This window comes from Rhinopithecus bieti, unplaced genomic scaffold, assembly GCF_001698545.2.
Source record: "Rhinopithecus bieti isolate Rb0 unplaced genomic scaffold, ASM169854v2 scaffold_75879, whole genome shotgun sequence".
Lineage (NCBI taxonomy): Eukaryota > Metazoa > Chordata > Mammalia > Primates > Cercopithecidae > Rhinopithecus > Rhinopithecus bieti.
Genome location: NW_016827865.1, coordinates 16,571 through 34,002, shown reverse-complemented (window position 1 = coordinate 34,002; position 17,432 = coordinate 16,571). Strand labels below are relative to the sequence as shown.

The 17,432-nt window shown below is 38.0% G+C and overlaps 1 protein-coding gene across 1 annotated transcript in view; it reads right to left on the bottom strand.

Annotated features, from left to right (window-relative positions):
• Positions 1-17,432, bottom strand: part of MTMR8 (myotubularin related protein 8) — a gene marked incomplete at its 5' end in the record, with an annotated part of 34,281 nt that overhangs the window by 5,603 nt on the left and 11,246 nt on the right. The window contains 5 exons of the mRNA XM_017864149.1: positions 1,500-1,549; positions 2,679-2,804; positions 9,074-9,183; positions 10,645-10,777; positions 15,713-15,847. Of these exons, the coding sequence (XP_017719638.1) occupies positions 1,500-1,549; positions 2,679-2,804; positions 9,074-9,183; positions 10,645-10,777; positions 15,713-15,847 (554 nt within the window). The remainder of the gene's footprint in view (positions 1-1,499; positions 1,550-2,678; positions 2,805-9,073; positions 9,184-10,644; positions 10,778-15,712; positions 15,848-17,432) is intronic.

Sequence of the window (17,432 nt, the reverse complement as noted above, 5' to 3'; positions counted from 1 at the left end):
AAAAAAAACAGGGCTCTGAATGATCTTCTCCTCACTGGCTCCGCTTCCCTGGCCTCATTTCCTCTATTCTCCCTACACACCCTTTGACCCAGTCACACTGAATTGCTTGCAGCTCCTCAAACACATAATCTTGTTTAATGCCTTTATGGTTTAAAACACATCAGTAGCTAGAATGCTTTCTCCCTTTCTAAATAACATCTACTCATACTTTAAATCTCAGTTAAAATGTCAGCTATTATAGGAAGCCTTCTTTGCCCCAGAATGGGTAAACTTCCTTAGTTTATGTTTTCCTCTGTCTTAAGCACTTATCATACTACACTGTCATCACTGATTTTTCTTTTCTTTCAAAGAAGAGATAGGGACTATATCTGATTCAACTCCGTCTTCTCAATACCTAACATAATGACTGGTCCAAAGTTTGTGGGTGAAGGAAGAATAAATACATGGACCCAAATGGCTAGAGAGTGGCAACCAAATGAAATAAAATGAACACATATCAATGGGGGAAAATAAGACCTGAATTATAATCCTGGGGTAAAACTCAATTTTTTTTTTTTTTTTTTGAGATGGAGTTTTGCTCTTGTCACCCAGGCTGGAGTGCAATGGTGTGGCCTTGACTCACTGCAACCTCCACCTCCCAGGTTCAAGCAGTTCTCCTACCTCGGCCTCCCAAGGAGTTGGGACTGCAGGCACTCGCCACCATGTCTGGCTAATTTTTGTTTTTTTAGTAGAGAAGGGGTTTCAGTATGTTGGCCAGGCTGGTCTCAAACTCCTGACCTCAGGCGATTCACCTGCCTTGGCCTCCCAAAGTGCTAGGATTACAGGCATGAGCCACTGCGCCCAGTCAAATCTCAAATTTTATTTGCCTTTGGAATCAGCTTAGTGTCTGATATAATATACAGCACATTGTTAGGCATTTGACAAATATTTATCGATTGTTCTGATAACACAGGTAAAGCCTTAGTGAAGCAGTTTGGTTTATGGCAGACAACAGATAAATATAAGCCCTTATCCTCACCCCTTAAAAAAGAACAAATCTGCACCTTTTATCTTTCAAAAGGTGCACCTTTTAAGGTGCATTATCTTGATATTAGTCCCTCTGAATGACCTCCTCATTCCCTTGTTCTTCCTATTACATTTCTTCTCATTTCCAAAAATTCATCCTTAAATGCTGTGTACTCCTGGAAGCCTACCCTGACCTCTTCGTGCAATGTTAAGCACTTTTCCTTCTATAGCCTGTGATGCCTTGTTCTTCCTTGAAATATTTAACAATTTGATATAATTACTTGTCCTCCTTAAAAACAGGGATAATATTCTGGTTACTTTTGTCACCTTAGTGCCCTAGCATAGTATCTAGAATACTTGTTTCTTGATGAAAAGAGATTTATGCAATGTTCAACTTCCTCTTCCTTCCTTTACATGTACACACTGAGGTTTTGACATACTTCACCCTAATGAACTATCCTCAGCCCCTTCCTTCAAAATGAGTATAGTTTTACCTTTGGGAAAACTTATGGCCCATGGATATCCATTCCTTCTCTATCAAGATCTTCATTTTATACAAAAGAAAGAGTTTGCATTAGGAAAATCATAAAATGAATTAATTATACACACAAGAATGTCAAAACACTTTGCTGAAATGGTTGAACTGATCATAAAATAGTTAATTTCCTAAATGATAACTAAGTAAGTAACTCAGATTTCATTCACAGGCCTATACAGGGTGCCTTCAAATTTCAGATGCTCTCAGACATATCCAGAGTCAAATTTCCTTTGGCTTTCACATGATGTGTGACAAGCCACTGAGCCATAACTAAATGCAATCCTGACAAGCATGATATTAAACTCAAACTTTGAAAAACAGAAATCCAAAGGCAGCTCTTAGCTTTATACCAGTAACAAAACCATTTTTAACCATTAAAAAAAAATTTCCAGCCAGGCATGGTGGCTTACACCTGTAATCCCAGCATTCTGGGAGGCTGAGGAGGGCAGATCACATGAGGCCAGGAGTTTGAGACCAGCCTGGCCAATGTGGCGAAACCCAGTCACTACTAAAAATACAAAAATTAGCCGAGCTTGGTGGTGTACATCTGTAATCCCAGCTACTTGGGAGGCTGTGGCACAAGAATCACTTGAACCCAGGAGGCGGAGGTTACAGTGAGCCAATATCGCACCACTGCACTCCAGCCTGGGTGACAGAGCAAGACTCCATCTCAAAAAAAAAAGAAAAAGAAAAAGCTTCCCAAAGAAATGAGAATAAACCACTATGGTGAGTTCTGTTTCTTAGAAAGATCAACTAAGAGGCCTTAGATTCAGCACTAGAAAACAATCATGAGTCTGACATTCGAACAGCTGACATGTTAAAGATGATGAGCCCCTTGGACAGTCTATTTAACAGTCATCCATTAAGTTTTGCAAACTTTTTGAGCTTTTCCTACTCTGTACAGTAGTCTATTACATATAACTTATGTTCTGATAGGTAAGAAGTATGTTGAACATACAAAAGAAAGTATACAGATAGTACACACCTAAATTTAATGAAAAGAAGCTAAATTGAAAAGCTATTTTGTAGACTTAGAGTTAATTCTGGCAAAAAAAAAAAGTTGTTTGAGAGTTAATTTTATATTGTCGCAATCTGTCTCTTACACAAAGCAAAATACAGTAGTGTGCTCTCTTACCATGAGTCCTCTGAATGTCCTATAAAATGGATCTAGGAGGATGCTAGCCACCGAGCAGACTTGTGCTGTGCGGTCCCACCCATCAGAACAATGGACTAAGACACTGGCCTTTTCTACCTTCACTGCCTGTGAAGACAAGAGGCAAAAAAAGTACCATAAGCAACCCTTGCATAGCTTCTTGGGTTAAGGAGCTGCCAAATACAGTCCCTAAATCACAGAGAATCTGGTTTATGGGCTACATTAATTTTTTCTCATAATGTTAGCATTTTCTATGGGGAATGAAAAGGAAAACAATGGAGTGCAAGAGAAGGACAGCTTAACAAATAGGAAAAAAATATCAAAACTAACCCATAATGCAGGGCAAAAGAAAAGGGGATTTCTAAATTCACTAAGCTTCTGAAGAAACCAAGGATCAATTCTCAGAGGAATAGGTGAACTGGAGGAAGAATTCACACTCAAAAACACAGACAGCTCTGCATTCTTGTCCCAGATCTGACAACAATCTCCTCTAGCTGTTTTAGTCTTACTAACACAAATGCTTTCAACATAAGATGGAGGTGCTCGCCTGTCTTAGGTCACTTTAATAAGCGATTATATACATACAATCAGAATGATGTAAAAATCTGGGCAGTTATTCAACCTGGGAAATTTTGGCAATGGTACATATTGACCATTCACTTATTCATTCTAACAATTTTGCGCCTCTATGTGCCAGGTATTAGAAATACAAAAATAAGACTCAGTTTCTGCTTTCAAGGAACCCACAAACTAGTCAGGGTGACCGAAGATAAATAAATAATTAAAATACAATGGAAAAACTACTGGTAATATACAGTAATGTGTAGTAACAACATTCTTTTGCAGCAGCCAGGGAAGCTCGACCCTTGAACAAAGAGTAGGATTTCCTTAGGTGAAGAAGGACATTAATTCACTCATTCATTCATCCATACACCTAGCCAATAATTGAGTGACTGTACAAGAGGCACTATGATGTGCACTGGGAATACAAAAGAGACAAACACTTACATGCATGGCTGCAAACCAATGAAAATAAAAGGTAAAATCCATGCCAGGTATAACAAAGGCACAAAAGATAACCAGGGAGGAGGAGACAACTAAGGTGGGTCTGGAAAGATGAATAGGAATTTATCAGATGGACCAGGAGGAAAGGACATTTCAGGCTGGAGAATGATGTAACAGAGTGTACACTGCAAGGAGGCATGACATAGAGGAAGAACACTTAATGGCTCAGGCTAAGCTGGAAGTGAGAGAACAAGGAGTGATAGAGCTGGCTAGGAGGACAAGGGTCAGACAAATCAGGTATACATTTTATCTGATGGCAATAGGGAGTTGATAGCAGAGGAGTGCCATGATCAGATGTACATCGTTGAAAGATCCCTGTGGTGGCAGTAAGGAGAATGGATTGAGAGGACATGAGTTTGGATACAGGAAGACCAGTTAGGGAGCTACTAAAATCGTGAAAGTCCATATAGGCCTGAGGTAAGGTAGTAGCAGTGGAGCTGAAAAACAGAAGAGGGATTTTAATTATGAACATTTTAACAGGACAGAGTGAGAGACTAGACATGGGATGAAAGAGAAGGAAAAGTCAAAGATAACTCTGAAATGTGTGGTTTAGCAACCAGGTGGATGGTAGTGCCATTAGACTAAATAATGAACACAAAAGAAAGTTTTAGGTAGTAGTGGGGGTATGTAAGATTTCTGTTTTGACCATGGTGAGTTTGAGGTAGTTCAGGGACATCTAATGGAAAGTCCAGTGGGACAATTGGATATGCGGGTTTAAAGGTCAGGAGAGGAAAGATCTGAGCCAGAGTATAGATTTCACCATTATGTGAATAGAGACAGTAGTATACACTGTGTGCATAGTTGACGCTGTCCAGGCAGAGACCAAATGTGACAAAAGAAAAGACCTTAAAAAGCAGTGACCCTTAAAGGGCATGTAGAGGAAGGAGGATTATCATAAGAGTCAGCCTGTTCAAAAAAGCCCAAAAGGTAAAAAAAAAAAAAAAAAAAAAAAAAAAAAAAAAAAAAAAAAAAAAAAAAGGAGCTAGAAGGGAGTAGTTGGATAAAAGTCAGGACTATAAAAAGGGTTCAAAGTGAAAAGGAGTGAACAGTGCCAAATGCAACAGGAAGGTCAAAATAGAGTGAAGACTAACAAGTGACTCGTAGATACGACAAATCAAAGGTCATAAGACCTCTGGAAGAGCAATATATGAAAATTGGATCACAGTGGGCTGAAAGGTGAAGGGAGATGAAGTACTAATAGGAAAGACTGACTACTTTTCAGAAGGTTATAACCAAGAGGAAAGAGGGCAATAGCTAGAAGACTGAAAAAGTACTTTTCTTTAGGAATGAGAAACCATTTGAGCATACTACTGAGGGAAGAAGCCAGTCGAAAAGAATAGGTTGAAAATGTAAGACAAAGAGGGTTTAACCAATAGAGTTGGTTCCTTAAAGTAGGAAGAGATGGAATTTCAAATATAGGTAGAGTGAGTATCCTTACACAGAAGATGGGGCACCATGTCCTCTGAGATAGCGAAGAATTTGGTAAGGATAATAGTGAGAAGACGTATTATATACATTTTTCCATGAAGGACATGTTTCAATATGGGCTTATAGAGGGGGAGTTACCATGATGTAGCCAGTTTGAAAGCAAGGTACAAGGAATATCTGCTTGGTGAAACAGGACTGGGAGCCAACCAAATACACATAAAATAACTGTTCCGTGGCCCTGCAACTACAGGACCTCAGCTAAGATTATCAGGCATAAACCTGTGAGAGTACCAACTAACATATCTATGGGATATATTTATTTGCAGCAATGCTTAGAGGTCAGGGTGTAAGAGCAGAGAATGACAGTGGCTAGCAGGGCAAGTAGAGTAGAAGGATAAGAGACAAGGTAGAATGAATGAAGTGCTATACTACCTGGTCTTGGTATACAGGGAAGAAAAAAGAAGTTTGGAAAAAGAAGAGTTAAAAGTGCAGAGGTTTCCATGAGATAGAAGAACTATGCTAGCTGGATTAAGGATGTGAAAGCTGGAATTATAAAAAGTACAAAGAACTATAAGTGCAGAATGTTTGATAAATTATACATTGACATTCAAATCTCTTCAGATGATGGGAAGAACCAGGATGGAAAAGAAGGTGGCAAGGCTGTTCCCAACATCCTTTAATGGAGGGGGAAGAGTAACTAGGAGGTGTAGAGGGTGGTATAGCCAAATGAAATAGATCTGAAAGGAGGAGGGGCTTTTGTAAGGAGCAAGGAGAATAGCTTGGTCATGTGGTTCATATGATGCGGGACAATGAATAATCTTTGTAATGGGGTACAAGAAAAAATGGTATTCCTAGAAAGGTAGTCAGGTTGCAGGTAAAAAAGGAGTTAGAGAGATCTGGAAAAAAGTTTTTCAACCTTTTTGACTTCTCAATTAAGCAGACACCTCAGGTAGTAGCAGAGCATGATGGCAGCAACCATGTTCTTTGTTTAGGGCTCCAAACGGAGTCAAAAGTCACTGGTGGACAGAAAAAGATGCTGGATTTCACTAATCATTAAAGAAATACAAATTAAAACACAATATAAAATTTATCACCTATCACATTGGCAAAGATCAAAAAGATTGATGATAACCATTGCTGCCAAAATGGAAAAATAGGCACTGTTGATAGGAATGGAAACTGGTATTATCTACTTGGAGGGCAATTCGGCCACATCTGTTAAAATTTGAAACATTCATACTCTTTGACTCAGAAAATCCACTTCTATAAAGATACATGTTTAAGAATATTTGATGCAGCAATATCTGCATTAGCGAAAAATTAGGAACAACTAAATTCTCCATCAACAGGGGACTATGGTAAATTACCACAATGGAATATAACATAGTTGCTGAAAAGAATGACGTAGTACTGACTGAACTGTCCTAACAAACGCTCATTAAATAGTATAAGTATAAAAGGCCAATTAAAGAACAGTATGGGACGGGTATGGTAGCTCACACCTGTCATCCCAGCACTTTGGGAGGCCGAGGCTGGTGGATCACCTGAGGTCAGGAGTTCAAGACCAGCCTGGCCAACATGGCAAAACCCCGTTCCTGCTAAAAATACAAAAATTAGTCAGGCGTGGTGGCATGCTCCTGTGATCTCAGCTACTCAGGAGGCTGAGGCAGAAGAATCCCTTGAACCCGGTAGATGGAGGTTGCAGTGAACCGAGATCAAACCACTGCACTCCAGCCCGGGCAACAAGAGCAAAACTCTGTCTCAAAAAAAAAAAAACAAAAACAAAAACAAAACAAAACAAAAAAACCCAGTATGCACAGTATGAGCTCATTTCACAAAGTATTAATATGTGTAACTCTATACGTTGAAAAATTCTACAACAGCACTGTCTAATATGGTAGTCACTAGCCACCCATATGTACTTAAATTTGAATTTGTTAAAACTAAATAAAGTCATAAATTCAGTTCCTCAGTCTCACTAGCCACATTTTAAGTGCTCAATTTCCACATGTAGTGGTACTGTATTAGACAGTACAGATAGAGAATATTTCCATCATCACAAAAAATTCAAATGGACAGTGCTGATCAAGGGACATAAACATTAAACTACTATCAGTGATGTGTGTGCACTGTGGGACAAACTATGGGGAATGTTTACATTTTATGTTATATATTTCTGAAGTGTTTACTTCTTTGATAATATACATGTACTGCTTTTGTAATGAGAAAACAAGTAAATATAATAAACATTTTAAAAGAGAGAGAAAAGAAGTAACATAGTATGTTAGAGAATAGCAAGAGGTCCACTACAGCCAAGTTGGGGCGACATTGTGAAAGACTCTGAATGTCAAGCTTATAAGGTCTTATTGGCAATAGAATTGATAACCAATGGAGGATTTTGAGTTTAAAGTGACATGATCAGACATGTTCAAGAAAAATAACTAAAGAGTAACTACTAGAGACAAGTAAAGCACTTAAGAGGTTATTACACTGTGGGCAATGTGTTGTGGCTATCTTAACTAGAGAAGTAGCAGTGGAGACTGGGAAGAAAGGACAGATTTGAGAAACACTTTTGAAGCAGAACACATGGGACTTGGCAATAGCCAGATGGAGGAGAAGAGGTAGAGAATTCAAGGCTGACTGAGGTTCTCAAGCTTGGGATACTGGATAGGTGGTAATAGAGACAGAGAACACAGAAACACTGTGCAATCCAAGCCTATCTTTTTGGTTCACTCATTTTAATTCAACCAATATTTATAAGGCTGTACTGTCTATCAGATCTCCCTCTTATCCATCCTCACTCTCTTTGGTCTAATAAACTTGGTTTCAGAAAGGGACTATAGATATATGGATGTAGAATCTATGAAAAAGGAACAGAACAAAGAATAGTTAGAATAGTGCGCTTGAAACAACTGACAGGGTCACATAGTGAACATCAATAACAATGAAAAGTGCAGGCAACAGGACTAGGAAAGCAAAAAGCATTAGGGCTTGGATATTTAAGGCAGTTAATTATATACAGTCTTCAAACCTTTTAAGCCAGAAGCTATATATAACATTGCCTTCAACTGAGAAAATTATAGCAGATGGATAAAAGTCATTATCTCCTTTACTTTTACCAAATAATGGGGTGGGATGAAGAGGGAGAGTTCTCATGTAGAAATACATAAAACAAAATGTCAAAATGAGAAAATATACACTGAATTTTGTTTTTGTTTTTTGTAAGAAAACAAACCACTTAACAAAGGCTACAGAGCCCAGGGTCCTAGAGATCAGAAAATAAATGAGTCAGCATAAACACAGGGTGACAAAGCCTACCTAGACTGCATTTGGAGGCAGATCTATACAAAGACGTTTAAAAAAATAGGTCTTTGTACTCAGAGTTCTGAAAACTCATAGATATGTAAGCTCTGCATTTATTTCACACACACTCTTGTACTTAATACCTTAGTATCAACACAAAAATATATCACAGAATAACTGAGCCAGAGATCAATTATTATCACTTATCGATTAGAGATCACCTAAGAGTTTTTAATGTGAAGTCCAGGGTTCTGTGGACCCTCTGAAATTGAGGTTCATTTTCTGTATGTACCATCATATGTTCATTTTTCCAGTTGGGGAGAGGGTTAATAATATTCCCAAAGAATTCTGTGGCCGCCTGAAAGTTACATCATTAGATTTTAGTTCAACCACTTTGTTTAAAGATGGAGACACTGAGACCCAGAGAAGAAAAGAGACTTGCCCAAGGGCACACAGTGAATTAGTGGCAGAGCTGAATCTAGAAACTAGATTTTCTTTTCAATATTCTTTCCATGGCACACTACTACTTCAACATATCCCATAATTAAAGTCAGTGCAATTTTAAAAGTCCTGATTATTACCTTTGTAATGAAAATTCCAGCATCCATAATAGCTTTAATGTGTCTTAACCACCCTGAGCTCTCCAGGCCGTTAAGAAATTCACTCATTGTTGGAGTTTCCAATTCACAAACTAAGGTAGAAAAGGAAGCAGAGATTGAAATTCACGATCAACTCGATTTATTCATTAAGAAAGGGGAGAAAGTGGATCTCCATATCGTAAATGAGGAAGCTGAGGCAGAAAGGTTAAATGATTAGTTAGAAACCACATTTCTAATTAAATGATTAGTTAGAAATTAAATTATTAGTTAGAAACCTGATTTCTAATTAAATGATTAGTTTCTAATTAAATGATTAATTAAATGATTAGTTTAGATTTCTAATTAAATGATTAGTTAGAAACCTAATTAGTCAGGGACAGAACTAGGTCTAAAGCCTACCAGATCTCTTAGCCTGGGCCCCTGCTTTATTATGCTGTAGAACCCACTCTTAAGCCCTTAGAAATCTCTCAAGAAGAGAGCCAGAAGACTGAATTAGCATCTACAGGAAAACACACCTCCCCTGATTAGAAAACATATTTGATCCCTATCCTAATCCCACCCACTTATACTAACTCTGAAGGCCCTCAGCATCTGTCTCTACTCCCACACCCCCATCTACTCCCTGTAGCCCTGTTCTGTCAACACGTTGAAAAAAAAATTACCAGTTAATTTTTATGCACTCTGCAATAATTATCCAGCAGAGGGAAATCTTTTGCCTTAAAAATCTGTAAAACAAAGTCCTCTTCCATAACATATTCTGGGGCAAAAAAGAAAGGAGTAAGAGACCTAAGGAAGAGGGACATTAATATTTTAAAAGGGATGCAGACTGAGCAGATGAGATCTGGCAAGGGTGATGTAAAGGAGAGGTCATGGCAGACTACACAAGTAAGAAACTGAAGAAAGGAGAGGAAGAACGGGGAGTTCACTAAAGAAGGCAGGTTTTCACTATCTCTGCCTGAAGTGACATAGAACATCATGGAATCTGGGAGTGGTTTTAGGAGAAATGTTCTACACCCAAGAGTCTTGTAAGGCCCCAATCCCACCTTGCCTCCTTTCTGACCCTAATCATTTTGTAGTCAATAACAGATCACCAAAACTGTCTGATATCAACTTTATTCTTTTGAGGTCTAAATTCAGCTTCATCAGCATAGTGATGAAATCAGACTAAATCCTTATACCAAATTAAATAAGGTAATTTCTTACCCTGAGGATGATAAAATCAACCCCAAATTTATTTAATACTCATGTTGGTTTGCCTATCCCTGAAAATCAACCTCTGTATTTCTACAGAAATAATTTTCATACCAACCAGACCAGACCCAGATGAACTTTATCGAATTATGAAACTGAACATCTTACTCCTTTTTCCAGACCAACACTGCTGTAATTCAGTACTATGTAAGCTAGATTCATATGACAGTTAAACACCTAACCACTTACTGACTCTGCTCACCTGCTTGCTTTTATATTCCACCCCAAATCAGGCATGCTTTCTGCTTACATAATAATGCAAAGCTATGGCCGCTTGCCTAGCCAAGGTGAAATCCCTGTACCTTCCAAGAGTTTCTGCAGACTGCTCCGCATTACATGGATGTTCTCAATGCCTATGAATCTGAAGCGAATGTTGGCATAGTTGTCTTCATTTTCATATCCCTTCCCAGCTGCTCGGTTGGCCATGGCATTCAACTGCAATAGTGGATAACATAATAGAGCAGATAGGTCAGATGATGAAAGAATGGAGTTCATCAATCTCAATGCCTCATTCTGAACAGTATAAAATCATAATTCTTTTAATCCCAATTAAAAGAAGTTAAATCAGATGAGATACATTCTAGAATGGAGAGAATTTCACTAGTTTTTACATTAGGTACTTTTAGTAACAGACTCATATAGGGGAAAAATAGGGAGACATAGTGTTTTGTTTCATTATGAAAACCCTTTCTTAAGAGATAAAGGATGATAGCAAGCCTATGAGAATATCTGATCTTAAAAAACTGAAATAATAATTTTGAGCTGCCTACCACAAATGTTTTCTCCAGCGCTGAAAGGGGTTTTATACTGAGAAAACATGCAAAAGTTCAAAAATATTTACAACTGAGAAGCTCTAGAAAGAAGCTTAAGAGCTTTAGGATGAATTAATTGTATTTATTTTTTAAGAGACAGAGTCTCATTCTGTCATTAAGGCTGGAGTACAGCAGCACAATCACAGAGTTCACTCCAGCCTCGAACTCCTGGGCTCAAGCAATCCTTTTGCCTCAGCCTCCTGAACAGCTAAGACTACAGGCGCGCACCACCATGCCGGGCTAATTTTTTTTTACAATTTTGTTTTGTAAAGATGCAGTCTTGCTGTTCCCCACGCTAGCCTTGAACTTCTGGACTCATGTAATCCTCTTGCCTTGGCTTCCCAAAGTACTGGGATTATAGGCATAAACCACCACATACAGCCCAATTAGTTTTAAATAGCTATTCTAGAAAAATGTCTAAAATGTGACTGCATGAGATAAATGACTTTTACTCACTGACAAAATTGAAATGGAGACACCACCAATTGTTTTAACACTATGTTCAGCTTGTGGTAATCAGAGAATACCTAGGTCATATGAAGAATGCTGGGTGGGGTAGGGAGTAAATGAGACTTGCGGAGATATGAATATACTAACTAGAAGGAAGCCAAGAGACTGTCTATGATAATGACCATCTTACTAATTAAGTGATTTTCTATTTTCTGGGCCTATTTTCTCATCTCCCAATATGGTGCATTTCAGAAGGCAGGAGGAGCATGTATGTGGACAGGGTATAATTTTGTATTTAAAGAATACAAAATCTCAAAGCAAAACTATTCAAGTTAGAACATGCAGAGGGAAAAAAGTCAGTGTGCTAAACATATTCTGTTTACAATGCAAGACATCTGTTAAAAGGGGAAATGTGATGGTAATTTTGATCTTTTATCACATTGATAGTGTTACTGAGCTTTCATTAAATTGATGACAAATGTCAAAGGAACACTTGTGGAAGCATAAGCAATAGTCACCTAGTAGCAAGGATGTTTGTTATGAGTGATGCCTCAGCAAAAATAACAATAATAATAATAATTACAGTAGTCACTACCCAGGTCTGGGTAGGCCACCTAATGCAGATAACGAGTTACCTCATACCAGTATTCACTCTTTAAAAATATGTCTGGCAGATCTGAGTAACAGATACCTATTTAATATTCAGGTGGCAAACTGAGAGGAAAATGGAACCTGTTAAAAGGGGCTTTTTGGTGATGGATTTGAACAAAAGGCACCAACCCTTTTGTTTCTTCAAAAGCCTGCTGTAGTTCTCTTTACTATTTTAAGATTATTTAATCTTTAAAGATACAGATGTGATTAAACTCTTTCCAATTGCAGAATGTCAGATATATTTATTGTAATGTAATATTTATTGAGCTCCTACTATGCCTGACACTGTGCTAAATCCTTTATGTACATTATCTCATTTAATCCTCATTACAGCCTCTCAAAGTGGGTACTAATATTATCCCCATAAGAAAACAGGCTCAGAGAGATGAACCAATTTGCCCAAGATGATATGGATAAAGGCTGAAAGCAGGATTTGACCACAGGTTTGACTGACTCCTAGAACAAAATTTTGTCAGTATAATATAGTTCCTACTAAAAGTACAGATCTAGCCATCCAGAAGAGAGGGAATGCCAGATATTTCTAGGCCTGTCTTAATTTGCTCAAATTGGAGAGAGGAAAGTGGAACATAAAAGGGGCTTTTTGGTGTTAGATTTGAACAAAAGGCACCAACTGTTTTGTTTCTTCAAAGCTTGGTATATTTCTCTTTACTATTTTAAGATTATTTAATGTTTAAAGATACAGACACAGTTAAACTCTTTACAATCACGGAATTTCAGATGTGGTTATGGCTGAAACAAGATAGCAAGCTTCTGAGAAACTGAAGGATGGACCTGAGCAGAAAGGGAAATTATTTTCTCTCCTGAGCTCAGTCAGTCCTAGGTAGCTCTGGAGAATAGCCACTGAGGGATCACAAAGATGGGGCAGAAAGCTGTCTAAGGCAACTATCTGGTTTCATGTACATCCAACTGCTCAACTCTTAAGTCACCACCATCTGGCTTAGGCTTAGATGAAAATCACCAATTTAGTAATCACTAGAATCACCAATGAAACCTTTTAGTCAGCCACACTTTACATACCAAATTATAAGCAAAATTATTTCTTTCTGGGGCTGTTTGTAAAAAGGACAACATTTAAGAATAGGGAATCTTCCTTTACTTTCTTTGTGGGACACAATGAGTTCTTCTACAGCCCATATAAAGCTAGACCAAACGTTGAAGGTTAAGGAATTAATGCAGAGAGGAGTTTAAGCTGATACTTAGGTTAATATGAGGACACTCTGTTCAGCAATGTTCATATTTGAAAGAGACAAAGCCTGAGAAAACATATTGCAACAAATCATGCAGTATTAAATTATTGGAAAGATCAAAGGATTTGACTAGGTCTATCCATGTCCACTGCCAAAATCCACAGCAAATTTATGAACTCGGTCTTTTTTATTCTCTGGGACCAAGATTTAAACTGCACTGTACTAAACTGGAAAAAATTTAACCAGCTAACAGTGCTAGATGCTAAAAAAGAATTACTGCCACATGAGCTAAAGATTTTTTGTTAATCGTATAGCAGTAAAATTTGTGAACCCTGGTGCTTTGGGAGAACCAAAGTATTATTAAACTACTGTGATCTAACACATTTACAGAAAAAAAAAAAATATGTTGGTTGTAGTAAGTTTCCAATGTCTAAGTTGAAGCTCTTTCTCGGACAGTAAATTTAGACCCCAGAATGGGAATACTGAAAATTCTGGTTAAGGAACAGACTTGGTAAAAAAGATGAGGGATGCTAATAAGCCTCTTATGCAGGACATCACACTGAGGTGGCAAAGCCGGGTTGTTCGAATTACCCTCTCATAACCTCACTTGTCAGTGACAACCTTATAAAAGGAGCCCCAAATGGCTTCCTGAAATGATTTTACACAATGTCTGAAGTAATAAACACACATACACAAACCTAACTTCCCCAATAACACTGCATGTCTCAATATATGAGGAGGAAGACTGCAAGAGGCAGAAATATCAAAGACATCACTGACAAATAGATACCTTTGGTCTTGTGTCTACAACATACATAAACTGGCTCCCTGGGTTTGCTTGGCTAATGGCCTCCAACAAGAGCTCATCATCTACACAGCGAGTGTAAAATCCAGAGAGAGGCNCTTGGTATAATTCTCTTTACTATTTTAAGATTATTTAATGTTTAAAGATAAAGACACAGTTAAACTCTTTACAATCACGGAATTTCAGATGTGGTTATGGCTGAAACAAGATAGCAAGCTTCTGAGAAACTGAAGGATGGACCTGAGCAGAAAGGGAAATTATTTTCTCTCCTGAGCTCAGTCAGTCCTAGGTAGCTCTGGAGAATAGCCACTGAGGGATCACAAAGATGGGGCAGAAAGCTGTCTAAGGCAACTATCTGGTTTCATGTACATCCAACTGCTCAACTCTTAAGTCACCACCATCTGGCTTAGGCTTAGATGAAAATCACCAATTTAGTAATCACTAGAATCACCAATGAAACCTTTTAGTCAGCCACACTTTACATACCAAATTATAAGCAAAATTATTTCTTTCTGGGGCTGTTTGTAAAAGGACAACATTTAAGAATAGGGAATCTTCCTTTACTTTCTTTGTGGGACACAATGAGTTCTTCTACAGCCCATATAAAGCTAGACCAAACGTTGAAGGTTAAGGAATTAATGCAGAGAGGAGTTTAAGCTGATACTTAGGTTAATATGAGGACACTCTGTTCAGCAATGTTCATATTTGAAAGAGACAAAGCCTGAGAAAACATATTGCAACAAATCATGCAGTATTAAATTATTGGAAAGATCAAAGGATTTGACTAGGTCTATCCATGTCCACTGCCAAAATCCACAGCAAATTTATGAACTCGGTCTTTTTTATTCTCTGGGACCAAGATTTAAACTGCACTGTACTAAACTGGAAAAAATTTAACCAGCTAACAGTGCTAGATGCTAAAAAAGAATTACTGCCACATGAGCTAAAGATTTTTTGTTAATCGTATAGCAGTAAAATTTGTGAACCCTGGTGCTTTGGGAGAACCAAAGTATTATTAAACTACTGTGATCTAACACATTTACAGAAAAAAAAAAATATGTTGGTTGTAGTAAGTTTCCAATGTCTAAGTTGAAGCTCTTTCTCGGACAGTAAATTTAGACCCCAGAATGGGAATACTGAAAATTCTGGTTAAGGAACAGACTTGGTAAAAAAGATGAGGGATGCTAATAAGCCTCTTATGCAGGACATCACACTGAGGTGGCAAAGCCGGGTTGTTCGAATTACCCTCTCATAACCTCACTTGTCAGTGACAACCTTATAAAAGGAGCCCCAAATGGCTTCCTGAAATGATTTTACACAATGTCTGAAGTAATAAACACACATACACAAACCTAACTTCCCCAATAACACTGCATGTCTCAATATATGAGGAGGAAGACTGCAAGAGGCAGAAATATCAAAGACATCACTGACAAATAGATACCTTTGGTCTTGTGTCTACAACATACATAAACTGGCTCCCTGGGTTTGCTTGGCTAATGGCCTCCAACAAGAGCTCATCATCTACACAGCGAGTGTAAAATCCAGAGAGAGGCTGGCTACAGCGGCAAATGGCAGCCTGTAAGGAAAAAGTGTGTCAGTTGAGTGATTATATACACAAATGGTCAAAAATCTTCCTTGACCCTGGCCAGGTTCCATGAGTAGAGGGAGAGGATGAGCCAACTTAAGATAAGAGAAAGCAAAGAGAAATGTGACTCTAAAGTCATTCTCCACTGACATTGTGCTTAACCTCCTGCCTACCCTGGGCATGTGGCTCTAATTACCAACCCAGTCTTGGCAAATCAGACTATAGAAAAAAAAAAAAAAAGAAAAGAAAGAAAATCACATCGTGAGTATTTCCTTAGTGAAATTCTATTCTCGATACATAATGGGCTACTTTTCTGAAACTGCCTCACTTTTACAGTCCCAGTGATACTGCCCACATAAACCATAAGCTTGCAGAGGCAGCAGAATTCAAGATAGAGCAAAGATCTACAGCGCCTTAAGAGAACAGGGTTCACTAGTTTCAGAAGTTAATGCCGAATCAGAAGGGTGGTTTATTTCAAGCCACTTTAACACAAAACAAAGTAACTATTTAACATGAATGTCTGGTAATGATTAGTTACTGAAATTGATTACACTTTGATGTGGTTTTAAGGGGTCGACTCACTTCAATAGTATGACACCCAATTGCATTACTATACTCTTTAGCACTTGAATGGCTGCCCACTTGACAACTTGCCTATTTGTCTAACCCCAGATCTCAGAGTGATTACAAGAGGTGATAAATATTATCACTTCCTACATAAGTAAGGGGACTGAAACACAGAGAAGTCAAGTGCTTTCTTACTACTACCTGAAATTACATGAAAAGCAGTAAGAAAGTATCAAGGATATCTGTATTCTACCGGGAGGCCACAGTCTCAAAAAATCCTGTATACAACTAATTTCCTGTCATTTCACAACTTTCTACCAAGCTGGATCCCATAGAAAAGGAAAAAAAAAGAAAACAAACACACTAAAATGCCACTTAACATCTGCATAACATTTTCCAATTTACAAGGTACACATATATTATTCCCTCCTGAGATCCTCTCAAAAAACTTCAGAAGTATGAAAGTCCAGAGAAGTTAAGGAACTTGCTTGAGGTCACACAGCTACTAAGTGGCAGCATGAAACTTAAAATAGGTCTTCCAGAGCCAAGTATAATTCTCATTAGAGAAATTTGCTTAACTCACATTGTTCTCTTTGTAGAGGTAGGAGAGCACAGGGACACGTTCTTTACTTCTGAACTTCGAACTTCCAACCACCGTTCCCAAGGTAACAGATTTAGGAACCACTATTTCAGGAGGGTAGGTGCTGCATATCTAAAAGAAAATAAGCACAATATATATAAATATATATTTATATATAACTCTCTCTTTGGAAATACGTATTTTGGTAACCACTAAAAGCTGATAAACTTCAGAAAATATGTCAGTCTTTTCATAGAGTAAGTCATACCTAAAATGTCAACAGCTCTACCCCATACTAGTGTTTTAAAGGCCGTCCAGATATGAATACTAGGAACCTAGTATGCAGTTTATGAAAGAGTACATCATATTTTCTCCTCCTTCACCTGTCTGCTTCATATTTGCATGTGTTCATATTAATTTACTTGTTTA